Here is a 25,870-nt window from a genome sequence, read left to right as displayed (position 1 = left end):
CGTAGGGCTCCCCACATGGCAGGCAGGGGACCATTTGTCTTTGGCCTGTGCTTCTCAGCACTATCTTCAGAGTCTACTCTGCCAAAGGACACAGGAAATGCTCTCTCTGAGACTCCCAGCCAAGTCTTACTTTACTTGACTGGCTCAACCACAGCTCAGCAGGCCACCGTATCAGCAGCCCACTGTATCCTCAGCTTGTCACTCCCTTGGGTGCTTCTGTATTCTATGCCATCCTTGGTCCCAGAAGCATATGAAGATACTGTTGTCTTCTCTGATTAAGCTCTAAACTTGTCTTTCTATATCCTTGAATCCCAGGCATTCAAGTACTGTTTGTACAATTCATTTGCTATTTATTCATGATAGATAGCCCACCCCCTTTTTATCCTTACACATCCCTGTAGAAACCACACGAGGAAGCTGAAGACATTTTCCAGTAGTGCCATGATTTGGAATTTGCTTTCTAACCAAGAACTTGGTAGTGAATAAAAAATGTGACCAGTCATGTCATATACATAGCTTTTTTTTAAAGTGACTTTTACTGTGGCAGAACATACAAGACCTGTCAGATTCAATCCAGAAAGGGTTCCAGCATTGAGAGGGGCAAGTGGACTGTGGGCTCTCAATCCTAACCAAGAAGCTATTTGCAGGTGACATCATTGGTAAAGGAAAAATGGATACCCTGAAACTCAGGGAATGTAATGTCAACTACAAACAGGGAGGGAATTACTGTGCACATGTATCCGAAGCTGTGTTGTGTTAGTCTGGTTGAGACCAATAAGAACACTGTGACCTTCCTCCTTTCCCAGTTATGAGGACTAAAAGTTGGCGAAGAGGAATAATGGCCCCGAGTCATGTGTGACTGTTAGAATGTTAAGTCCTGGAGTGATGGTGCCCCGTTTTCTGTACCACACCACAGAGGCTTAAACAGAAGTTTAGTTCCTTGGAAGTTCTAGAAGCTGGAAGTCTGAGGGTAGGGTGTCAGCGTGGTTGAGCTCTGCTGAGGACACTGCAAGGCTCATGGATGGTCACCCCCTCCCTGTGTGTTCTCATGGACTCTACTCCATGTCTACACCTGCAAGAGGATAAAGCGCAAATGCATAGGCTCCCCCTCAGTGTCTCTTCTAATAAGGGCACAAATCCCCTCAGATCAGGGCCCCACCGTCGTAACCTTAATTACCTTCCAGGGGTCCTCTGATAGTATTGGGTGTTAGGTCTTTAACATTTATACTGAAAAGGAAACACAAACATTTATTGCACCACAGTCCCTTAAGCTTGGTTGGGGAGGGGGAGTTCTGTTTGTTTGCTTGCTTGTTTGTTTATTTGCCCCCTGCACAGAAGCATCAAGAACTTTGTGCTTTTCCTGATTGTCCTGGGTTCCCCTCATCTGCTCAGCATCGTTAGCTGGGCATGTCACAGCTGCATTTCTCCCGCAGGGTCCCACTTCAGCTCACATACAACTGATCATGGAGAGGCTGCTGAGAAGGATCAACCGGACCGTGATTGGGATGAGCCGACAGTCTCCTCACATTGTGAGTCTCTCCTGGTCACCCACACTGCAGGGACACGGTCTCATTCTATTCCACCACTGGTTCCACACTGAATGCATGTAGGCCCCGATTTCACCATGTCGTGTTATAAGCATATCTCAGCTTTTTCAGGATCCTTTTAGATCATGAGGTCCTTTTAGTTGGAGAAAAAAGGCAGGTGTCACTAAGGATAAGTGGTCAGTGTGTTTTGAAGAAGGCCTGTGACCTGTCTATTATGCCTAAATAGTTGTCAATAAAGGACAAAATTGAAGCCGGAATAATGATACAAACCTGAATGGTGTCATGATTAAAGTGAAAAAAGCTTCTATTGATTACACCAAAAGCTGAGGTTAGATTTTAGAGGGCCATTCTGTATGGTCCAAAGGATGATCTAAGGTAGCCACGCTTTGATTTTGAATGGCTGACTTATTAAGAATAAGTAGCAAGGAGCAGAGAGTGAGAAGCAGCAGACTGACAGCAAGAGACCATTGAATCAAGACCTTACAGCATCCAGCCCAGGTGACCGGAGTGGTCCCGGTGGGAGAGCATGCAGTGGTGACATCAAATAGAAAGCTCGTAAGCATCCAGCAGTAATTAGCTGGTGACTTTGAGATAGTCAATCTGGACTCTCCAAGAGGCTGAGCTTTCTCTCCAAGACTTGAGTTTCCCAAGGCCTAGCTCCTGGCTTCTCCTTCCCCCTGCAGGCATTTCCATATCACGTAGCAAACAATGGTAAAAGAACAGCCCCTGCTGAAGGTATCTTGTTTTCCACCTGTTCTCAGGAGCGCAAGGTTTCCTTCTTAAATTAATCTTTGTGTGTGTGTGTGTGTGTGTGTAAAAGGGCACACATGTGCCATGATGTATGTGTGGAGGGACCTTCAGGCATTTCTCTCCTCTGTGTGGATCCCAAGCTTGCAGGAAGCTCCTTTACCTGCTGAGCCATCTCACCTGCCCAAAGACATACGGTTTTAAACAACCTTACCTGTTTGTTGGGGGGAAATCTAGTTTTCCTTAATATACAGCACAGAGTTGGGGGGCACAGGCAGCCCCAGGTAAAAAGGGTTTTTGGAGGACACTTGAAGCTAACAGGCCAGCATCTAGGCAGTATTGTGTAGTCTCGGTACATCTCCATGTCCAGAATACTGTCTGGCTAGTTTTATATAATCGTCACTTTTTTTTTTTTTTTTTTTTTTTAGAGGAAATGACAGGCAGTTCATTGAAACTTGGGAAAACTGGCTGAATGGCAAATAGGACTCAGGCACTCTTTACGAACTACATGGCTTAAAGCTAAGTGTGTTCAATGGCCTGTCTGTCATTGTAGCAGCTGTTTAGAGATTTAAAGGAAAATTCTCATGCCCTCCAGTCACACAAACATGAGAGTAAAAACCAGTGAGGCGCAGATAAATGAGCAGTCAAGTATAAGTAGTAACTTGTCACATTGTAAGAGAATAACTAAAATCCTGTCCGACTCCTGCAGTTGAGTGTGTGTGTTTATCTGTGTATGTCTGTGCATGTATGTGTTTATATAAATGCATATCTGTGAATACACATGTGTGTGTGTATTCATGTATATTTGTCTGTGTGCATGTGTGTGTCTATTCCTAAGTAAGACAGAACTAAGTTTACTTGGTAGATTTATAAAGGTAGAACTTTGACTGTGTGATAAAACTCTTACCAAAGATTTTTGAATTAATATCATTTGAAAAGCAAAGGAATAGTTTGGAGAAAATTATTTGTCTTTCATTTGGTTCTCTACCTTCAAGATAAATGTCAAATGAAATTAAAAATTCTGTATGAAAAATTGAGTGCTAGAGCAGCCAAAAGAAGGCATAAATGGATATGTACCTGATCCCAGCAGAAAAGGATTATTGAGTTTCCAAATATTAAAAAAGAGGGAGAACTAGATTTTTGTATAATGGTCAATAATAATAGTCTTTTAGTTACATAAGTAAAGAATGTAAAGAATATGAAGAAATGAGATAGGATGTCGCTCAGTTGAGAGAATGCCGGCCTGGCATGCACATGGTCCTGGGTTTGATCCCAAGCACTGAATGAAGGAAGCGTGCCGATCCCTGCTTGGAAATGTAACCCAGCACTGGGGAGGCAGGGACAGGAGGGTTTGAGACTCAAGATCATTCTCTGTTATGTGAGGAATTGGAGGTGAGCCTGAGCGAACAGCAACCTTTTCTCAAAAATAAATAACTATTGCACAAATGCAGAGTGTATGATAATTTGTAAAATGTGTCCAAATCTCGATCCAGTTTACATTGACTTATGGGTAGGAAAAATAAGCATTTTCAGTGAAGAGTCTAAGACATACATTCAGAGGGAGGTATCCGAGCGGCCTCTTCCCTCCTTAAGCATGGCCAACATCTCTGTGCCAAATCCATTTAAATTTGTGTGGCTTTTGTGCTTACATGAGTACAAAGGGTGGTACATTTACCCTCTGACTAGGAAATGAGGTCTGTGATTCTAATTTATGTAGCTGAGGGAAGAACACCCTTAGACCTCACAAGCACACATCACAATCATCATGAATTTCTCTGATCCCTTCTCAGGGACTGGTGCAGACTTCCACATGTTTTGAAGACTAGATGTAACCGTCCAAAGGTCTCTACAGTCAGAGAAATGGCCTGCAAGGGTTCCCGTCCTCCTCAGCATGGCTGCAGGTTACATATCCCTTATCAGAAATGATTGGGACCAACGGATTACAAAACTTGTAGTTTTTAGAATTTTGGACTATTTGCATAGATCTTACTGATTGAGCATTTCCAATCCCTAAACCCCCAAATCCAGCATTTCAGATGTTCCCTGGGACATGTTTCCTGCACCTTCTCCTTTATTTCTACTCTTCCTCCACCTTCCGACCTTCAGATTTGATTCATTTGTCTTTTCAGTTCTTACCCAACCAGGAACTCAGAACCCACAAACTAGTTTACCTTAACCGGTAACCTAGTTGAGATCTTTAATGCACCTAGACTAGTGTTTCTCATCTTCTGGGTTGCAGCACCTCTGGGATTTAACAACCCTTTCACAGGGGTCACCTAAGACCATCTATCTACAGATCAGATATTTCCATTATGATTCGTTACAGTATCAAAAGTACAGTTATGAAGTAGCAGTGAAAATAATCTTACGGTGATGGGTCACCACAACATGAAGGACTGTATTAAGGGGTCGAAGCCACAACATGAAGAACTGTATTAACTGCATTAGGAAGGTTGAGAACCACTGCTCTGAACCTACAGGGTTCCAAACACTGTAGCTGTTGATGGGGAACCCAAGGCTCCAGGTCTCCTAACTCACACTAGGAGGTGCTGGAAGCAGAACTGCAAAGCATATGCCGTCGAACCTTGGGAAGCAGGGTTTCTAGTTTCAAGTGTCTTTGTAGATAGAGCCCAGTGGGTAGAAAGCCCCAACTCCATTAGGCCCAAAGTCTCCTAGCAGTTTCTCTAAGGAACCTTCACTCTGTTTCTCTCCTTGCAGGGCAGCTTTGTGGCTTGCATGATTGCCGTCTTACGACAAATGGAGGACAGCCACTACAGCCACTACATCAGCACCTTCAAAACCAGGCAGGACATCATTGTAAGTCATATGCTTTGGGTCTTGACAACACTAAAGAGTAAGGATGTGTATGCTTACATGAGTGCATATGCACTTGAGTGTGTGCGCGCGCGCGCGTGTGTGTGTGTGTGTGTGTGTGTGTGTGTGTGTGTTTTGAGACAATTCTTGTCTGGGTTCCCAGAACCCAGACCAACCTCAAAGTCATGATCCTCCTGCCTCATTGCCTGAGCACAGCTAGATCCATCGGAAGATTCCTTACATTTAATGACAGGTAACTGAAGCTGCAAGAGTTCAAAGCTCCCTTCACAGCCACCGCAGTGGGAATGGCTGTCCACGGAGGGCACCAAAAGCAGAGTAGATGTTTCCTCCAGCCTGATGGAGTTTAAGGAAGAGTTCAACACCTGCACCAAACAGCACTGCCCAGTGTTCTTTTTTCCACAGGATTGTACACACAGAGTCAGAGAAGCATACAATTAGGTCTTCTTTTCAGCAATCCTCATGGAAAAAGTCTAAATTTAACTAAGTAGCAAAAAATGGTTTCAGAACCTTTTATTTATTTATTTACTTTTAAGCCTGGCCATTCTATTTCTGACTTGCTCCTCCTTTGGACAAGATTTACCATTTTTTTTCCTGCCCCGTGCTCTGTGCACTTGTGGTATTCCTTACTGCAGTTCTCACAAGACACTGTGATGCAACCTTTCCTGCAAAATTATGGTTGCCCTGCTTGTGCGTCACTTGTCCTCTGTTCCGACTAGTCAGGAGGATTTGAACTAAGATCTGTAAAACACTGATGGCTTGAGGATATTGGCTGGTCTGACAGTGAACCCAGCGTTGATCTCCAGCATCCACATGGCAGCCTGCAACCATCTGTAACTCTAGTTCTAGGGGATCTGACACCAGCTTTTGGCCTCCATTGACACCAGCTGTTCAGGCCGTATATTGATATACACACAGGCAAAACATCCATACCCATGAAATAGAAAGGTTTGAATTAAAATGATTGTTAGCCAGTTTTGAAATTCAAGAGATATATTCAAACAGCACAAAGCAGTGGCCTAAGGAGAGGAGGGTTGTAAACATACGGTCCTTGGCCCCATCTTGCTTCCTATATTCTATGGCCATTTAGTCTTTCTCAGCCTTGTGAAACCATTTGTAAAAATAAGGATAATATTGTGTCCCTCTTTTTATTATAGAATCATGCCATGAAACAAACAAACAAACAAACAAACAAACAAAAATCCATCATAGGCCAGGGATACAATTGATCACTAGTGTCTTAGTCTGGGTTTCTATTCCTGCACAAACATCATGACCAAGAAGCAAGTTGAGGAGGAAAGGGTTTATTCAGCTTACACTTCCATACTGCTGTTCATCACCAAAGGAAGTCAGGACTGGAACTCAAGCAGGTCAGGAAGTAGGAGCCGATGCAGTGGCCATGGAGGGATGTTACTTACTGGCTTGCTTCCCCTGGCTTTCTCAGCTTGCTTTCTTATAGAACTCAAGACCACCAGCCCAGGAATGGCACCACCAATAAGGGGACCTCCCCCCTTGATGACTTGAGAAAATGCCTTACAACTGGATCTCATGGAGGCATTTCCTCAAGGGAGGCTCCTTTCTCTGTGATAACTCCAGGTTGTGTCAAGTTGATACACAAAACCAGCCAGGACAACTGGTAATCCCAACCCTTGGGAGACTGAGTCAAGAGGCCAAGCTTGGATTACATCTTGTCTCATGATACCAAAACCAAAGCAAAATCAAGTTATGCAACAGTTATATAGAAGAATGCAGTGTTTATAATAACTTTATGTGAAAGGCCACAGCTATGGAACTTTCCATGTGTTATCCCAACATAGGGGCCCTTCTGTCTACTTGCTGAGAGAAAGACTATGAATGGACCTGTTTTCTAAACCATTCTTCTGTTCCCCACAGGACTTTCTCATGGAAACCTTCATTATGTTTAAGGATCTGATTGGAAAGAATGTGTATGCCAAAGATTGGATGGTCATGAATATGACCCAGAACAGGTGAGAGAACCCATGGCCATTCTGGGGGCATGTGACCTTGAAATGCCCTGGTCGGCTGGGCATACCTGAAGCACTGTTAAATCTTTATCCCTCACACCTGGCACTCATAAACTGGATCTTCCCCCTCTCCTGACCCCAGTGTGTTGGCTTGGAAACGCCCCTTCCCTAGACTACTGATTTCTTCCCATCTGCTGTCTTTGCGTGCCTGGGTCAGTGTCCTCACCATCCTCGTGTTCCTCCACATCACATCCTTCTGGCCATCAGCTCTGCGTGCCCTTTCAGTGGCTCCATGGGAATTCCTCATCTTCCTATTCAAGGTCCTACCTGCCTTTCCAGCCACTGCCTCCTTCTGCATATGACCCCTGCACTAAGCAGACTTCAGGTTCCTAACCGTGTCCTGTCTCACACCACTGCCTCTCCCTGACAGGCCTGCTTCATCCTTTCTGGAAGTCAACCGCTCTTCCATTCACAGGGCCCTTCTGAAACATCAGCTGGAAACCTCAGGTCCCTGAGTTGTCACTGCTCTAGAGAGAGGCAGTGGGACCTGGGACAATGGAGCCTGTTAGTGAGGCAGACTAAAGTGTCCTGCTATAGCCAGCTTTCTTCAGAGCTCCAGACAGCTTATACCCTGAGAGTTAAGAAAGGTCACATGGATAAAGTTCTCCCGAATTTAAGCTGTGTTGGGTCACAAGACAAGCAGCATGAGGCAAAAACATGTTTTTCCACAGAGGCATATAAAGGAGAGGTTAAACGTTTTATTGCCGTTAAACAACAGCAGCAATAATAAGTAATCTGAAGAGACCACACTATTGCTAGGCGTGGGAGGAACACCAATACACATTCCAAGAACAATCCTGTTTTTAAGAAACTGAGGTCACAAGACTCCTGCCTTATTTTCTTAAGAGTGCTCTCACAAACATTTGACATTCTCCTCACAGGACTCCCTTCCTGGACGGAGTTCTGAAACCCATCCTTTCAGAAATGGCTGTTGATCTTTTCTTCCTTCTGATCTCCTGCATCTCTTTGAAAGTCTATCACACAATTCTTCGTCATGGTCTCCCTTGGAACACAACTAGGTGTCTAAGTGAAGGGTACCTACTACTACTGTACTGTAATCTTCTAAAGGCCAGGTCGTAGGTTTTGAGCATGGCACCTGTGTCAGTATTATAGCATTGCTACCTAGCAACAAATGCTTACAAATTGACACAAAGTGAACGGAATATATATAATATTGCATTGCAGTATATTATGGCCTTAGAATGTTGCCAGTGAGCCACATAAACTACATCAATGTAAGCGTTGTCAGCTTCCCATGGTCCTGATAGTCAGGATGTCCCTTCCCAATTAGATAACAGCTTTGAGAGAGATTTCAGAAGAATGTCGGCCTGTAAGAGTAGGTGTCCTAGTCAAGTGTAAACCGCCTGCCCAGGGTCAAAGAGCCTGGCCCTGCAGTCTCTGCTCCATCTTTAGCCTCCAAGCTCTTCCAGCCCTTGAGAGAAAGTGTGTCTCTATGTCCCGCTTTGTGCTCTGTGGCCTCTAAGGACACCGTTAGTTTATATCGACTTTCCCCGGCCAATCTAGGACCACTTGGCTTCATGTCCAGAGTATGTGGGGAAACATCTCCAGAGGCTTGGGGTCGCCTTCCTCATCTGTTATTTCCTCCCCAGAGTTTTCCTCCGTGCCATCAATCAGTTTGCTGAGGTTCTCACCAAGAGCTTCATGGACCAGGCAAGCTTTGAACTTCAGGTAAGCATCCACCCGTGTGGAAGGCCTTCAGTTATAGCAAGTCGCCATAGCAGCACAGATTTTATCATTGTCAAATACGGAAGGGTTTCAGAGACTGGAGAGATGGCTCAGTGGTAAAGAGCAGTGGCTGCTTTTCCCATTGGTCGCGAGTTCAGTTCTCAGCAACCGCATGATGGCTCACAACCATCTGTAAGGGAATCTGATGCCCTCATCTGGTGTCTGAAGACAGCTACAATGTACTCACATCAAATAAATAAATAAAATCTTTTTAAAAAATAAGATAAGGGTTTCAGGAGCCTGCTGATTTCCTACAGCACACACTCCCAAGCAGAGTTCTCCAAACACAATAAAATGGTGTGGTTTTCATTGCACAAAGGCAACACATGTAAAAGAAAACATAGGCAATACTGTCATAGCATGAACAGCTAAATGCAAATACAAATACAGTGGTCTCCTCCGCAATCCTCCCATATTCGGTCCAGGAACACCAGAGAGAGCTTGAATCTTCAGGCAGGGCTAAACCCTCTCGTTACTATGTTCCTATGCATACAGACCCATGGTGGCGTTCAATTTGTGCACTTGGCCACCACACTGATAATAAACATTAAGATAGAATAGTCACAGCAGAATAACGGAAATTAAGTCAAGGGAAGTGCTAATGGTTTTCAGACCACAGGGGACCACAGGTCCTGGAGTTTCAGGAAGCAAAGCCAGGGCTAAGGAGGCTTCTCTCGTCCTCGACTTCAAGGTTAAAACTTTGTGTTGATTCTATCCACACAGACACGAATGTACACACAAGCAATTCCATAAGCACACCATTACTATTGTGTGAATACCTTTAAAGGAGGTAACGGCTGGGCGTGGTGACACGTACACCTTTAACCCCAGCTCCGAGGAAGCAGAGGCAGGTGGATCTTCATGAGCTTCAGACCAGCATGATCTCACATAGTGAGTTCTAGGTCAGCCAGCGCTATAAGGAGACCCTGTCTGCAAAAAACAAAACAAAACAAACTCAGGTATCTGGTAGCTTCATCTTCATTTATTCCTTCATGTGACAAATGGAAGGGCCTTTATGTGGGCAGCCAGCAGGGCCTGGTGATGGTCTGCTAGGTCCCAGCTCTATGGGGGGCTTGAAGTTCAAGGAACATTTTCTTGTTGTGTGCTTTTTGTTCTCATCTCAAACTAGAGACTCATATATCTAGAGTAGGATATATAAGCATATACATATATACATGAATTGATAATTATATGTGTATATATTATATAATACATCATGTACAAACCAAAATAGAAAAGAGCGCTGTAACTCTTTGATGGTCTATTGGCCTGCTTTCTTTACCTTTTCCACACCTCTGACTTCTTTCCAATGATGTTAAACATTTTCATAATACTTTTAATATGATTCATTAGGCTCCTGACCTCTGATGTAGTGCAAGAACATTCGGATTGTTTCTATTTTTTGTTGCATTAAATAGCTGTGAGGGCCTTCTTTGGTTGAAATGTTTTTAACTAGCCACAGAGGAAAAAAAAATCAGGAAAGTATTTACCAGTTCAAAAGTTTGGAGGAAGTGGAAGGCCCTTGATACACAGTGCCAGGCCACCTGCTATAAATAGGTACATTTCTTGGCAGTACTTCTCCGTGCCCCCAGGGTAAAGAAAAATGTAAAGTTTGGGTTGTTTTCCTAAAGGTTAATATTAAGTCTCAAAACTTCCAGCAGTGAATAATTGAAACCCCAGACGGAACAAGCAGCCCTGTTGGTTTTATTTGGGTTTTTTATAGCGCAGCGCTTCCGCAACACGGGTGTTTTATCTGGATCCTCACTGGTGTTTTCTTTCTATTTTGCCTTGCCCGTTCCGTGCATCCTGCGAAGCTCTGGAACAATTACTTCCATTTGGCTGTAGCTTTTCTCACCCACGAGTCCCTCCAGCTCGAAACTTTCTCAGAAGCCAAGCGCAACAAAATTGTGAAAAAGTAAGTATCCTTTAACGATTCCAGTGACCGTTAAGGAGGTAAGCCGTCTGTTTATGGTCAGCAATATGATGTTGTCATAGAAACTGCAGGGACTTAAGAGAGGTAGATCAGTGGTTAAGGACACTGACTGCTCTTCCAGAGGTCCTTAGTTCAATTCCCAGCAACCACATGGTGGCTTATAACCACCTGTAATGAGATGCCCTCTTCTGGACACTCATATATAAAGTTAAACAAAACAAAACAAAACCCTGCCTTGAGAAATTACAGGACCTTTGTTCATGTTGAAGGTGGTGAGGGTTTTATGTGTAATCCGTCAATAAATCTGAAGTTCCTTCCATTTCCTATTGTTTTTCTTAAAGTACCTCCACTCTTTCCTTAGCCACACTGTGCTTGCTATTGGTGGAGTCTGGGCCCTTGTCTGGGATCTCCTGCCACCTGCTGTCAGTCCACTAAAATTGCAGGCATAGTGCCTTAACTTTTTGCAAAGAAATGAGAAAATGTCAATATAACCTAAAACTAATTTTTTTCTTTTATTAGTTATTTTCTTTATTTACATTTCAAATATTATACCCTTTCCTGGTTTTCCCTCTGAAAACCCCCATCCCCTCCCCCTCCCCCTGCTCACTAACCCATCCACTCCTGCTTCCTGGTCCTGACATTCCCCTACACTGGGGAATAGAACCTTCACAGGACCAAGGCCTCTCCTCTCATTGATGCCCAACAAGACCATCCTCTGCTACATATGCAGCTGGAGCCATGGGTCCCTCCATGTGTACTCTTTGCTTGGTGGTTTCGTCCCTGGGAGCTCTGGGGGTACTGATTAGTTCATATTGTTGTTCCTCCTATGGGGCTGCATCTCAAGATTCATGACTTAGAATTCAAAATGGAATTATACTCAGGAATGACAAGTTTGGTTCAGGGTTTCACTGCATCCTTTCAGGTCTGGTTCCGAGTTCATTGAGAGCCTGGGAGCTACCAGGCTGTCACTGGAAAGCAGTCGGAATTTATAGAAGACTTTGAAATGTCAGCTGTTTCTACTTCCAAAACAGGCAAATTAGTTAACATTCCTCAGCCTATGGTTCCACCATAAAAACAAGCAAGCAAGCAAACAAACAAATAAACAAAACCCAAGACTAATAGTAACTAAGGGTTAAGATTTAGCGACTGTTTTAGAAGATACAAAGTATGGCCTGCTTTGTAAATTTCCCTAATGGGTAAGTAATGAGAGATGCTTATTTTAAAGAAGGATCCTTTGATCTTATTCTTTAAAACATCTTAAGTAGCAATAGAACCTCTTTGAAGGAGGTATTTGGTTTGGGTTAAGCAGCTACAAGGGAGGATAACTGGTTACAAGTCAGAAACACAGAGGGAGAGCTGGGGCTAGAAGGGAGAAAGATGGGAGAAAGAGATAAAGACAGAGAGAGCCAGGGGAGGGTGGGGAGCTGGTCGTGGTGGTGCAAGCCTAAAATCCCAGCATACATGAGAGGATCAGGGATTCAAGCCAAGCCTTGGAAACAGCAGATTCTATGCCGTATAGTTACAGAGGCACAGACGAGAACGCATGAGGCTCTCCTTATGCATTTTCAGTAGAAATCAACCTACCATAGGCTATTAAATACACACAGTCATAGTTGGTATAGGTATCAAATTTTTATCTCATATGCTTACCTGATACTAACAATGAAATTAAGTTAAGCATTATTATTCAAATGGCATAGTAAAGAAATTTTAAAATATGATTTAAAAAAAATATGGCTTCTGATGATATTCCCAATGCCAATTTTGAAGAAAAAAAAAAAAACCTATTTAGGAGATACCTAGCATGAGGGGAACAGTGTACGGCAGAGATTTTAGGACCAGGTATGGCCTGTGTCCCTGTGTAAGCTGCTTCTTACATAGGACAGGGTTCTTGCTCTATAGCCCAGGCTAGCCTCAAACTCCCCATCCACGTGCCTCAGTCTCTCCAGTACTGGGATTATAATCGTACAACCAGAAAACTAGTTTAAAAACTGTCTGTGGCTTATATTGACCCAACTGAGCATGTGCACGGCCTAGACCTGCCCCCATGTGTGTGATCCCTGAAGAACACTCTAATGAGGCTTTGCCTTAGCCAAGGCGTAAGTACACAGCCCAGCTCATTGATTTCCGTCATTCAGTGCCTCATCTGTCTCTCACCTCATACATCTCCTCACTCAGCTGTCTATCTCTGCTGCGTGGAGACCGGAGCCTCTTTCCCTCTTCTGCACTGGGCTAACAGTTAACAACATCTTCTCAGTTCTCTTTCCACATTTGTCTTTGCTTCCTCCTGTCCCCCATGTGGCTCAGTTCTCTTTTGAAACTTCTCTGGGTGCTGGCCTTATCTTTTACAGAGCCCCGGTCTTACCTCTGACCTAGAGGGGTGGGGGCTTTTCTCCCGTCATTCTCTTCATTGTCTACTTCCCCTTCCACCCCAGCAAACTCTGCATCCACCACCCAGACGGGCCAAAATACCCGGGAGGAAATGGCATCAAACACAATGTGTACAGACATTTTCCTTGCCATTAATTCCAGTGAATGTGATATAACCTATATTAGCAAAACATTTATTTTATTAGTTATTTTCTTCTTTCTCAACTTGTAGTTAGAGAATTTCATAATGCACACAATGTGTTTTGATCGCATCTACCCCACTCTCTCCCTACCAAATCCTAAGTACCCCGCAATACACTTCCCCTTCCATCTTCATGTGCTTTATAAAACCCCCTGAGCCCACTTAGTTCTCCTTGTATATGGATGAGTATAGAGCCATTCCTCTATGGGAAAATGGTCATCATCCCATTCGGGGTTAAATCCCTGAGGAAATAGGACACACTCCTCTCCCTGCAGCCATTAGTTGCCACTAGCCCTTCAGCTAGGGTTTGGGACTTGGTGGCGATCCCCTCCCCCCATCTGTGCAGACTCTTGGGCTGGCTCAGTCTTGTATAGCTCTCCTGCACACAGTTAACAGTGGTTGTACGTTCATGTGTCAGTGGCCCTGTCACATGTGGAAAACATCCGATCGCGGCGGTTACCCACTGGGTCTTCTTTGTGGTACTGGGAATCAAACCGAAGACCTTGCACATGGTAGACAACTATTCTAGCATTAGGGCAGCATCCCCAGTCTCTTGTATTAGGTACTCTGAGCTGTCAAAGAGATTGTCTGAAGTGTGACAGAAGCTGTGCATAACGTATGTGCCGACTCCCCTAAGCCATTTTACATAAGGGTCTTGAATAGATCTGGGGGTCTGGGGAGCTTGGAACCAGCCCCTGCTGTGCCGAGGGATGACTGTATGCACACAACTCAGTACCACTGCAAATCCTGTTCTTATGATCTTCTTCCTAGATATGGGGACATGAGAAAAGAAATCGGCTTCAGGATCCGGGACATGTGGTATAACCTGGGTGAGTGTGTGGCCTTGAACAGACTCCTCCGTGACTGGCTTACTTTACACTTTTTTTGTTCTAAAGGAAAGCTTTCTCAGCACAGGTTATATTAAAAACTCAAAACCGTGATAAATTCTTATTTTAATTCTCATAGCCCTGAGATTTGTCTGTATGTGTGTCTAGAAGTAAAGTAGATTTGTGGGTTCCATAACCTCTCACCTGGGGCATTGGCAAAGAAGGCCTTTGCACCAGCCACACGCTATCAGAAGGCAGCATACTGCCAGCGTTCTGTGATTGACATGGTGTATCTCGGGAACTTTCTCCTCTCTTCTGGGCCCCGTGGAGGAAGATTGATTACATGGGACTGAGAGTGGTGAAGTGTTCTAATAACCTCATTTGCTTTCATTTCAGGGCCACACAAAATCAAATTCATCCCATCCATGGTGGGCCCCATTCTGGAAGTCACTCTGACCCCTGAAGTGGAGCTCCGCAAAGCCACGATCCCCATTTTCTTTGATATGATGCAGTGCGAGTTCAATTTGAGTGGAAATGGCAACTTCCACATGGTAAGAAGAGGCCGACCCTGACCTCGCTGCCATGTCACAATTAACCTCTCACTACCATCTCTCCAAATGGAAAGGCAGCAGCTTCAGTGAAAAACACATTTTAAAACGGATTTGTCATATTTCATTGTGTAAAAGACTTAGACATATGATTGGGTCTTCTGGCCCAGAAGCTCGAGGTCCTTCTTAAGTCAGCCCTGTCTCAAGAAGATGAAAACCAGCCTGAATATCTGGCTCCAGAACTGAAGGTGGCACCTGTGTGGCCAGCTGAGGGAGAGGTAACACAGGTGCAGCTCCCGGGTATCCCTGCTTAGCTTTGAGAGCTTTAGTTTAGCCTGTGCTTTCTCTAGACCTCCCTGTACTTAACCATTATACGGCAGTAGTCAGAGAGGAACAGAGTGGATTTGCTGAGTACAGATCACAAAACAGATGTATCACATTGGCTTACACAGCATAGGCTGGATAGTCCAACAACCGCTGTCTGAACACCAGAGAAGCTGAGAGTCCGTAGCTGCTCAGACCCTAAGGCTGAGCGTCTCAGCATTCTTGATCTGGAGCTCAAAGCCTGGGGGATCCCTGAAGAGCCTCTGGTCTTCAGTCCAAGTTGGAAGGTCAAAGAAGCTGGGTCCCATAGACAGCAAAGATGGTGGTACTGGTGGCAACCGTAGGGAGTGGTGGCAGCGGTAGGGTAGATGCACTCGCCAGAAGGAGCAAGAGCAGGCAAAGGGTACAGCCTTATTCATCCAACTGCCCACTCTTGGGGAGGGCATTCCTCCCGTATACCTTCACAGACCTGGCCAGAGGCTTTTCTCCTGGCTAATCCCAGGTATATCCAAATTAACAACCAAGCTGACTCAGGCTTCATGTCTATAACATCTACAGATCTATTAATGAATAAAGGTTTCATAGCTAGGATGATGAGCAAAAATCATCCCATCACCAAGACTCAGACAAGAAACAAAAATAAGATAGAAGCCCAGGGTAGTGATGTATAGCTATAGTCCCAGTACTTAGGAGTCTGAGGCAGGAGAATTGTCACGAGTTTCTGGCTAGCTAGGACTGTGAAGTGTCAAATACAAAGGGGACCGTGGTTATGAATTTATTTTATATCCATAGTGGTAAATTAAATAGCTTTTCAGGAGTGTTAACAAACGTAAGTCAGGGACTAAACTGCTTTGGAATGTTTTGACACGTCATGGAACACTGTCTGCATGGGCGAGTTATAGATAATTCTCCACGTACTTTGGGAACAGTTCTCAAATTGAAAGGCATTGGGCCAGATCTAGAAAGACTGGCCGCCGCCTACCGTGCACTCTTCTTAGGCTCTGACGTCCTCTTGTGAAATTGTCTTCCAGTTTGAGAATGAGTTGATCACAAAGCTGGATCAGGAAGTGGAAGGTGGCCGAGGAGACGAACAATACAAGGTTCTTCTGGAAAAGCTGTGAGTATCTCAGAGCAGCACCTCAGGCCAGAGGTGGACAGAAGCAACTGTCCACCCCGCAGCGGGTTGGCAGGTTCAGAATCACCCAGTCACTAACTGGTCCTCAGTGGTGTGGATGGAATACTCGCGGTGGATAGTGTTTACCCAATGGGAGTTCATGCTGGGGTTCTCTAACCAGCCTGGCCCCAGAGAACACAGCAGAGGGGCGGGAGGAGGGAGCATGTGCAGCCGTGGCTTCCTGCCTGACATCTTAATTATGAACCTGAGCAAATGTGGGCCATCTCTAATTGTGGCTTCAGAGCAGCCGATTAAAGGAAGTCAAGATTGACTTTAGACTTACTTAAAAGTACCTCGCCGGCCATCAAAGAGTTCTGAGAACAGAGCAGTTGTCACTTAGCCAGCCTGGGTGCTGCAATCCAGGAAGACAGCATCCCTCCATCCGAGCCCACATTGTTCCTTCGTCTGCTGCCTCCCCTACTCAGCCTCTACACACTCAGCCCTTTCGTGCTGTTCACTGGCTGTGTTGTGTGGTGCAAGCCTTCGGCTCTTGGGACTGGCAGGAATAAGTACAAACCCTCTGGTCACCACATTCTCAGATCTCGTCTTTGCAGCCAGTTGAGTCAGTCCGCCAGGTCAAGCACCTCACTCCACCTCCATCTGTAAGAGCAGTGTCTACTCCTTACTCGTATTGGTAGGACTAAATGAGGCGGTGTGCCAACACAGCGTCGCTTGCAGAGTTCACACTTTAAATAGCTTGACTGCGGGTGGGCAGGGTGTCTCAGCCAGCCAGCCAGGGGACTCGACAGCCTGAACTCGATCCCTGAGACCCACATGGTAGAAGGCGAGAACTAACTCCTGAGGGCCTCCACGTGTGCTGCAACATGTACCTGTATCCACACACATACACAGAAAATGGTGTGCGTTTTTGTTGTTGTTGGTGGTAGTAGTGGTGGTTTTTAAGATTGATTGCAATTGTTCCTAATCATCCCATTGTGCTTCTCACGCTCTCTGAACTTTGATAACCGGTCACCAAGGTCACACATTCTATGTCACTTGGTTACTCTCCTGTTCTGGAGAAACTTTTTTGGACCAGTCTGAGCGTGAATATAGGGACCACTGACTTAGATCTTGTCTCTTAAGGATTCCCTGAGGAGGAGCCAACACACTGAGCACATGGTAGTGGAACAGAGTAGGGGAATCCTCTGTTTTCAAGAACTGGATGTCTTTATTCTGTTTATAGACAGAATAAAGCGATCTTTCTATCCTTTTCCATGAGGTCTCGGTCTCATACCTTTAAATGCTCCTAGCTCATAGATTTTGAAATTCTAGATTTGTCTGGAAATCACAGATAGAAATAACCATAAAGCCGGGCATGGTGGCGCACGCCTTTAATCCCAGCACTTGGGAGGCAGAGAAACCCTGTCTCGAACCCCCCCCCCCAAAAAAAAAGAAAAGAAAAGAAAAGAAAAAGAAACAGCTATAAGATTTGGGGATAGTTGGGCATGGTGGTACCTGATCCCAGCACTCTGGAGCCAGAGGCTAGAGAATCTCTATGTGTTCAAAGACAGACTGGTCTACGTGGTAAGTTCCAGGCCAGCCAGTTCTGCATAGTGTGAATCTCGATTTTAAAAAGATCTGTTGACATATAGCTCATCAGTAGACCACCCCTACACACGCACACTATATACAAGACAGAATACACATTTTTTTAAAAGTCCCTACACCTTCATGGAGAGATCTTAATTGGTTTCCTTTAGTCTTTCTGGATCCTCGGCTCAGAAAAGTACGACTGCGTTAATTGCAGCACCCAAAAAGTACACCTAGAATCTGGGCTAATTGGTTTTCTTTAATAGTTATTTTAAAGCGTGTGCGTGTGTATGCGTGTATGTGTGTGTGTGTGTGTGTGTGTGTGTGTGTGTGTGTGTGTGTGTAGATATGTGCTCATGAGTGTATCAGATCCTCCAGAGCTGTAGTTCTGTGGGTCATCTCTCCAGTCCCAAGTCTGGACTGAGTCTTTAGACCTATTACTGAACTTTCTTTTAATTACTGAAGAAGCCCCAAAACTTTGCTCTCTGTCTGTGTCCCCCAAAGGGGAGGCTGGATCTGAGGTATAGCCCCAGTCCGTCTGCTCCCAGTTCTGCTTTTCTATCTGAAGACCTATCCGAATGTCTAACAAGTTCTGGGCTTGGCTGCTACCTGGGATTTTCAGACTGCCTATTCAATGCCAGGCCCTTGGGAGAACAAAGCCACAGGTCAGGTGTTCTTACTCGGCTGGGTTGGATGTGTGAACAGTGTAGGCAAGGGCTCTCAGTTCTGCGATGTCCACTAAAGAAATTGTTGATTTACTAGTGTTCAAAAGGCGTTGTGGCCTGGGGTTCTAAACGATTGATGGGAATTGACTGTGTTCACAAGAAAGAGTTAAACCTGAGGAAAATAGTAGGTCCTACTGAAGTCCCTAGGGCACCTTGGGTTCCACAGGGGATATCTATTGTGTCTAGAGTCTCTTGCTGCTAGGACTTGGTTGGGGCTCACAGAGGGTGCCAAAGCAGCTAGGTGAACCATGGAAATTTTCTCTCCCGCCCCCCCAGACTCTTAGAGCATTGCCGGAAACATAAATACCTCTCGAGCTCTGGGGAAGTCTTTGCCTTCCTGGTCAGCAGCCTCTTAGAGAACTTGCTGGACTACAGAACCATCATCATGCATGACGAGAGCAAAGAGAACCGCATGAGCTGTACGGTCAACGTTCTGGTAAGGGCCTGGTCCTTGGGCTTGTGAGTGGGCACAGCTAAGCCACCCCTGTTCCACCAACTCAGCTCTAAGTAGATCGCAGTGATGCCCAGCCACCCTTATAGAGCCCATGCCCTAGTCACAGATAGGAGGGCACAGACTTTCAGGTACCGGGAAACACTCTCGCCTTTCCCAGCAACCCTCTCAGCCTAGCTCTTGGTCTGTCTTACATGTGCTTGCTTTCCCCTTGTGATGTAGCACACAGAACCCTATGCCATGAAATAAGTTAGTCTGTGCAGTTCTCCCGACAGTGAAACTATAGTCTTCCCTTTTCTTGGGACGACAGACCTCCATAGTTTAGGTTGCTATGTATCCCTATGCTTAATATAAACCAAGAACGTCCCACCTCCCTGACTGCTGGAGACATGAATGTACCAGGTGGCTTCAGAGTAAGACAAGCACCTGCTGTCCCTATAGAAAAATCTCTTACATTGCTCAGAAGCGTGGTCTTAATTTCTCTGCTTCTTTATAGCCCATGGGCCTTCCACACAGGACCCATGTATTACCTGCAAAAGTTCCGCATGTAAGAAGAGTGCGTTGGCAGCTTCTGTGTAGCTATATTTATAGTTATAGAGGAGATTCTTAAGGGAGACGGTGAACCGATGTCTCTTTGGAGAAGTGACAGTGGGGTGAGGTGGAGAGATTGCTTCATGGTTTGGTGGCTGCTCTTCTAGATGACACACACATTTGGTTCCCAGCACACGTGTCAGTTGGCTCACAACCTCCTGTAGATCCCGCTCCAGATGATCTGGTGCCCTCTTCTGGCCTCTGATGGCAACTACACTCACAAGCTCGAACACTTAAAACTAAAGGGGCAGTCATGCTTTGACTCTCTTTGTGTCAAGTTCATCAACAGTCTTTAATTTATGCTGGTATTTTGTGACCTTCTTTTTGGCAGAATTTCTACAAAGAGAAGAAGCGAGAGGACATATACATACGGTGAGCGAAGGGAATGCCCCGGCTTTGCTCTCTGTGTCATAGCTTTGTGGTATAGTTTTAAACCAGAAAATACTGCCCCAAGAGCGCCACTGCTACCTGGATAGATTCCGGCGAACACAGGATGTGCGCAGTCTGCCTCAGGGTGTGAGCTCTCTAAACAGAGCCACAGACAATTACAGTTCGAGGGAGTGTGTAATAGCATCAAGTGTGTAATCAGCATGCAAGGAAGGATAGGAAGGGCTCAAAGGGACAGGAAGGAGAAATAACCCACAGTGGCCCTTAGTTTGAGGGTCGTGAGTCTCTCTGACCATGAAGTCAACTTGTCATTAATAGAATTTCCAAAGCTTTAACCTCACACCCCAAAGAGGATCGATATAATAGCAATAGTAATAATAATAATAATAATAATAATAATAATAATAATAATGACAAAATAGAAGAGTTAAGAAAACCGCAGGGCAGGAAGAGGTACTGTATGCTAGAGAAATAGGAAGTAGCAAGTCTATTACCTAAGAGAAGGGAGGTGTTCCTGTTAGAAGTAGAAGTTTATGTGCAGGCTGGGACCTAGCTGGAGAATGCTCTGAGCGCTGGCTCACCTCCTTGGTGACAAAGGGCCTTTTCGCTCCTGTCTTACCAGGTATTTATACAAGCTTCGGGATTTGCACAGAGACTGCGAGAACTACACAGAAGCTGCCTATACACTCCTCCTACACGCTGAGCTTCTGCAGGTAATAGACGGGTCCTGTGTGGAAGACCCATGGTGTTTGCCATGTGTTCAGTCCTTTGCGACTAAATTCTATCAACTTCATGATCTGAGCCCGGAAGAACCTTATCCAAGGGAGATGGTTTATGTAGGGATGTGTTCCTGTGTTCTGGATAAACAGGCCACGTTTCAGATCAAGGCTGGGAAGGTAATCATTTGATGTTTAAAGCTCCTAGGAAGCCGGGCACAGCCTGGCAGCCTTTGATGGTTGGCATTCTAATTAAATAAATACATGTTGATTGTGTGTGAAGAGATTAGCAAAATGCTAGAGAGGAGACTTGTAAATGACTAAGCTACTTGGAAGAAGTACTTTCCTGTATGTCCCATCTGTCCTCTCTCCAAGTAAAATTAGAATGGGGCATGTTATCGATGCTAGTGCTTGTCCCGAGTCCCAGGTCATTACTTGAAGCCCCGTCCTCCTTTGGATTCCTGCATAAGCATCAGTCTTTGAATGGATGACAGCTCACACTCAGCATGTTCAAACCACAAGCCCTTGCCCCAGTCTTTCCTCCTCCCCTTTTCTCTCTGACCGCCCCCTTCTGCCCGGGAGCTTAGCCACGGTCCACCCTTCCCTTCCGGCTGCTGCCCTCTACTTCTCCATGAGCAACACGTGTCCTGAATCTATCATCTACTTAAAAAGAATAACCCCTCGCTGCCGTGCATGACCAGGACCGTGGCATCTTTATGAAGTACCATAGTGGCCTCTCACTAAACCTTCTGGCTTCCGTTCTTCAAATCAAGAGTTTATCTTGATTTGATTTGATTCTAAAATTCTATCCGTTCATCATTCGCAGCATCTAAACACAGGCGTTCCCTGCCTCCCCGTTTTCCCAAGGAAATCCACGGCCCATGTTCAAGGTTGGGATACCGGAAGGGTTTTCTGCATCTGTGGGGTTTGCTACCTACGGATATCATCCGAGAGTGGCCCCCAGGGATAAGCCCTATAGGTCTTTTTATTTGTGCTAGCCAGAAAATTAAACTCTCAAGCTGGCCATGGTGGTGTATACCTGTAATTCCAGCACATAGAAACCTGAGATGGGGGTGGGGGGTTGGGGGGAGGATGGCGAGTTCTGGGAGAGCCCACCTCAAAAAATTTAAAAAGCAAAGGAAAAGAATATTAAGTGGTCCTAGTCTGGTGTAAGGTACGAAGAGTGGATTCGGCTTTTCTTCCCAGCTAGCTACTCAGTAGATATCGCTACTGAGTATTTGTTAAATATAATCTGAATTCCATCCACAGGCCTAAGATCCCAGCTTTATCTCTGTGTTGGGGGAGGTCCCATTCTAGTATCTCCTTGCATGCCGGCCTCTGTTCATGCACTAAGGCTACATTGTTGTTATGATCGTTCCTACATTGTATTATCATAGACTTATTTACCCCTCATTGCTCCCTCCCCTTCCCCGTGCTGTTCCTCTTTCCTTTGTATTTTCCTATCTGGGCCTTAGAAGCCTGAAATTTCAAATGACTTGACCCTGGGGTATAGCTCAGTGGTAGAACACTCCCATGACATGGTCATACCCCTGTTTTCAGGCCCAAGAAAGAAAGGGAGAAGGGAGGGGAAGGCAAGGAGGAGAGGGAAGGAAAGGGGAAGGGGAGGGAGGGAGTGAACTAACTTTGCAGGGCCTGCTAGGATAGAGCTGTGATTCTAGTGGGGGGTGGGGGTGGGGGTGAGGCTAGAGGATTCCGCCTTGAAGGCTGGCCTGAACAACTTAGTAAGACTTCAAGTGTCAAACATTTAGAAATGTAAGAATAAAGCTGGGGGCGTGCAGCTCTGTTGGAGTGCACATACCTAGAGTCTATAGGCCCCGGGTTCAATTCACACTACCACCAAAGAAGGGCAGTAGTGATGGGGCAAGCACTTTAGTAAGAACATACGAGTTTATGAAATGGTATTCCCCTCCCAAGGCATAGTGAGAGTTTCCCTTTTCTTGGGGCTGCAAGAATGCCTTTGAATGGCGGGGTCAAGCTCCCTGCATGTAAGTCTTGTGGAATCCTGGCGATGTCTGAGTTGTCCAATGGGCTTCAGTGTGGTGGACTGTTTGCTTCTGCTGGCTTCTGCGTGGCTGTTGGCTTTCTTTGTAGCCAAGGTCCGTCCTCAAATGCTTTTATTCCTTTGCCTCTTAGTTCTCCTAGCTGTGTCTGCTTTTGCACTGGGCTGCCGTGTATTGCGTATGGAGAAGGAAATGTCTGCAGGCAGTCATGGTTTTACGTGCCCCTCCATGGTTGTGGGCCTAGTGTATTTCTCTCATCTGGCTGTGTTCAGGATGCCTTCCACACAGTGTTGTGCTGGGTTAGCAGCCTTGCTCCATTCCTCCCTTGCTGAGGGACACTGCAGGTGCTTGGCCATTTGGTGTGACACTTGTTTCGGAGCGGAGCTGACATATGGGCCTCCTCGTGTATGTAATTTTGTGTTTGGTAAATAACTTAAAACACAATATGGGTGAGTTGACAGCATGCAAATAAGTGGATTCCTGAGGGTTTTTTTTTTTTTTTTTTTTTTTTTCTGTCATTTAGCTTTTAGGTTGGGATGGTTTAATTCTTTTAAGTAATGAAGAGAGAGAGAGAGAGAGAGAGAGAGAGAGAGAGAGAGAGAATATGTAAGTTTGTCAATAACTCTTTTTTAAAAAGAGATAGGCTTTCTCTTCTGCTGTTTGTTTTTTTTTTTTTTTTTTTTTGGTCTGAAGTTTTGCCTCATTGATTCCTATGTTATCTTTTTCTCTTTGTAGTGGTCAGACAAGCCCTGTGTGCCCCATTTGCTGCAGCGGGATAGTTACTGTGTTTACTCCCAGCAGGAGCTTAAGGAGAAACTGTATCAAGAGATCATATCCTATTTTGATAAAGGCAAAGTGAGTGTGTGGGGGTGTGTGTGTGTGTGTGTGTGGTAGGGGTGGGGGGTTTCCTTCAGCTGTTGTCTGGGCTTTGTTGTTGGTTTTTGTTTGCTGGGTTTTTTTTTTTGTTTTTTTTTTTTGGTTGGTTGGTTGGTTTTGGGTTTTTGGTGGTTTTTATGTTTTGTTTTGTTTGTTTTGTTTTGTTTTGTTTCGCTACTGAAAAGAGAAAAAAGAATAGATTTCTAGTTCTGAGTGCTGCGTCTGCACAGAGCACACTGGATAAGGGCGCTGTCCCCAGCAAAATGACAGAGGCTTAGGAGATAGGTCCGTGTATAAAGTGCTTGCTGTGTAAGATAAGGACCCGAGTTCTGATCCCCGGCATGGATATTTCAAAGCAGGCCACGGGGGACATGTACCTGTGGGGACATGTACCTGTGACCCAGTATTGGGAGACCGAGACGGTACGTTCTCCAGGGCTTGCTGGCCAGCCAGACTATAGCCAAAATGGTAAACTTCGAGTTTAGTGAGAGACCCTGTCTCAAACAAGATGAGGCAAAAGGTGATTTTGGAGCTGGGCGGTGGTGGTGCACACCTTAATCCCAGCACTCGGGAGGGCAGAGGCAGGCGGATCTCTTAAGTTTGAGGCCAGCCTGGTCCACAGCCACCTTTCCTGTCTAGCCGCACTCCCACACTCGGCATCCCAGGAATTCCTTCTTTTTGCTTTTATTTTATTTTTTTGCCATGGGTGCTTGGCTCTTTAAACTCCAAACTGCTTCAGTAGAGAAGACGTATGTTCTGGGAAATTGTCCAGAGAAGCACCTCTTGGCAACATACCCAAGACACCCAGGCTGGGCATCTCTTCTAATTCAACATGAAACATGTTCCAAACTCTAAAGCTGTGGAATGCCAACATGGCCTGAAGAAAGTTTCAGGTGTTGGAGCATTTTGGATGAAGGGGACACCTAACCAGTAATGTCTGTGGAAATCATCCCAAATCAGAAGAGAAAAAAAAAAATCCAAAGTGGAAACACCGGTAGTCCCAGGAATTTTTGGATAAGGGCTAGTCAACCTATGGTATTATTAAAACACCAGGAAAGATAGGGTTAATTGATCAAAAACAGTGTCACAAGTCAGGGTCCCTTAGGGAGGCTCAGCCTGCTGCCTGCTTGGTTTCAGTTATTCTCTGGGAAGGTAACCACTGCCAAGGGGGATGGGTGGAGGATGATGGATGGCTGTTGTGCCTGCCTCATCTCACCCTGCTTTCCTTCTGCTGAAGATGTGGGAGAAAGCCATCAAACTGAGCAAGGAGTTGGCAGAGACCTACGAGAGCAAAGTGTTTGACTACGAGGGCCTAGGCAGCCTTTTGGTAAGTCTGGGCCAGCGCGGCTGCTCGAGTGGGCACTACTAAGAACAGTTTGATATGTGGGTTGAAAACAGTCAGGGCCAAGGTTACTCTTCCCAGTGGTAAAGGAAACCTTACTTTAAGATGAAAGATATATAATCCCCAAAGCTTTGACCATTGTTCTCCAGGTTGCCTCAAAGAAGTCCCCTGGGACTGGGAATGAGGACTGCCCTGGGAAAGGTGGGAGCACTGAGCCTGGGTGATCATGCCCCATCCTGGCTACCGTGGCAGCTAAAGACATTTACAGCCAAGCCTGCTGAGCTGAGTTCAGTCCCCACATTCCGCATGCTGGAAAGAGAGAACAGACTCTCACAATTGTCCTCAGACCATGGACGGTGACACACGTGTGCTTAGACACACTCCCCCTAAATAAAACATAATTTTACCATGAGAGGACAGCCCAGCCTCGAGGCTGCCTTTGCTTCCTCCAAGAATGCCACTGTGCCTACCAGGACAAGCTGTGGATGTTACTGCCAGAGTCTTAAGTGGGTTTGGCCACCTTTTCGGGTGTCGCCAAAAGCGCAGCATTGACCGTTCCCTGAGCCTGTGTATTAAGGCCAGCTGCAGGCACAGTTCAGCTCTTACAAACCAGCAGCACACACGTGCAACCACTCACATGCCCACGGCACAACAGTGGCGAGAACCTTTACAGCTGGAGCCTTGAAAGTTTAGGTCATCAGTCTCACAGACTAATCTTTTTCTTGAGGATCTATTTGTTAAGAGCAATCAGTGAAAAATGAACTCATGGACTTTGCCAGCTTCTGCCATGGAGAAGCCAGAAATTAATTCGCTCAATAGTTTTATGAGCCAGCTTGAGTTAAGATGGTGGCACACGCCTTTAATCCCAGCACTCAGGAGGCAGAGGCAGGCAGATTTCTGAGTTCGAGGCCAGCCTGGTCTACAAAGTGAGTTCCA

At 45.5% G+C, this 25,870-nt stretch overlaps 1 protein-coding gene across 1 annotated transcript in view; it reads left to right on the top strand.

Annotated features, from left to right (window-relative positions):
* Window positions 1–25,870, top strand: part of Dock5 (dedicator of cytokinesis 5) — a 182,496-nt gene that overhangs the window by 134,188 nt on the left and 22,438 nt on the right. The window contains exons 27-39 of the mRNA XM_021204056.2: window positions 1,434–1,529; window positions 5,013–5,111; window positions 7,020–7,114; window positions 8,782–8,860; window positions 10,732–10,832; window positions 14,194–14,252; window positions 14,646–14,800; window positions 16,153–16,238; window positions 18,827–18,986; window positions 19,924–19,964; window positions 20,602–20,692; window positions 23,452–23,571; window positions 24,830–24,919. Of these exons, the coding sequence (XP_021059715.1) occupies window positions 1,434–1,529; window positions 5,013–5,111; window positions 7,020–7,114; window positions 8,782–8,860; window positions 10,732–10,832; window positions 14,194–14,252; window positions 14,646–14,800; window positions 16,153–16,238; window positions 18,827–18,986; window positions 19,924–19,964; window positions 20,602–20,692; window positions 23,452–23,571; window positions 24,830–24,919 (1,272 nt within the window). The remainder of the gene's footprint in view (window positions 1–1,433; window positions 1,530–5,012; window positions 5,112–7,019; window positions 7,115–8,781; window positions 8,861–10,731; window positions 10,833–14,193; window positions 14,253–14,645; window positions 14,801–16,152; window positions 16,239–18,826; window positions 18,987–19,923; window positions 19,965–20,601; window positions 20,693–23,451; window positions 23,572–24,829; window positions 24,920–25,870) is intronic.

This window comes from Mus pahari, chromosome 8, assembly GCF_900095145.1.
Source record: "Mus pahari chromosome 8, PAHARI_EIJ_v1.1, whole genome shotgun sequence".
NCBI classification, from domain to species: domain Eukaryota; kingdom Metazoa; phylum Chordata; class Mammalia; order Rodentia; family Muridae; genus Mus; species Mus pahari.
Note: the sequence above shows the minus strand (reverse complement) of the source record. Positions and strands in the feature narration are given on the sequence as shown.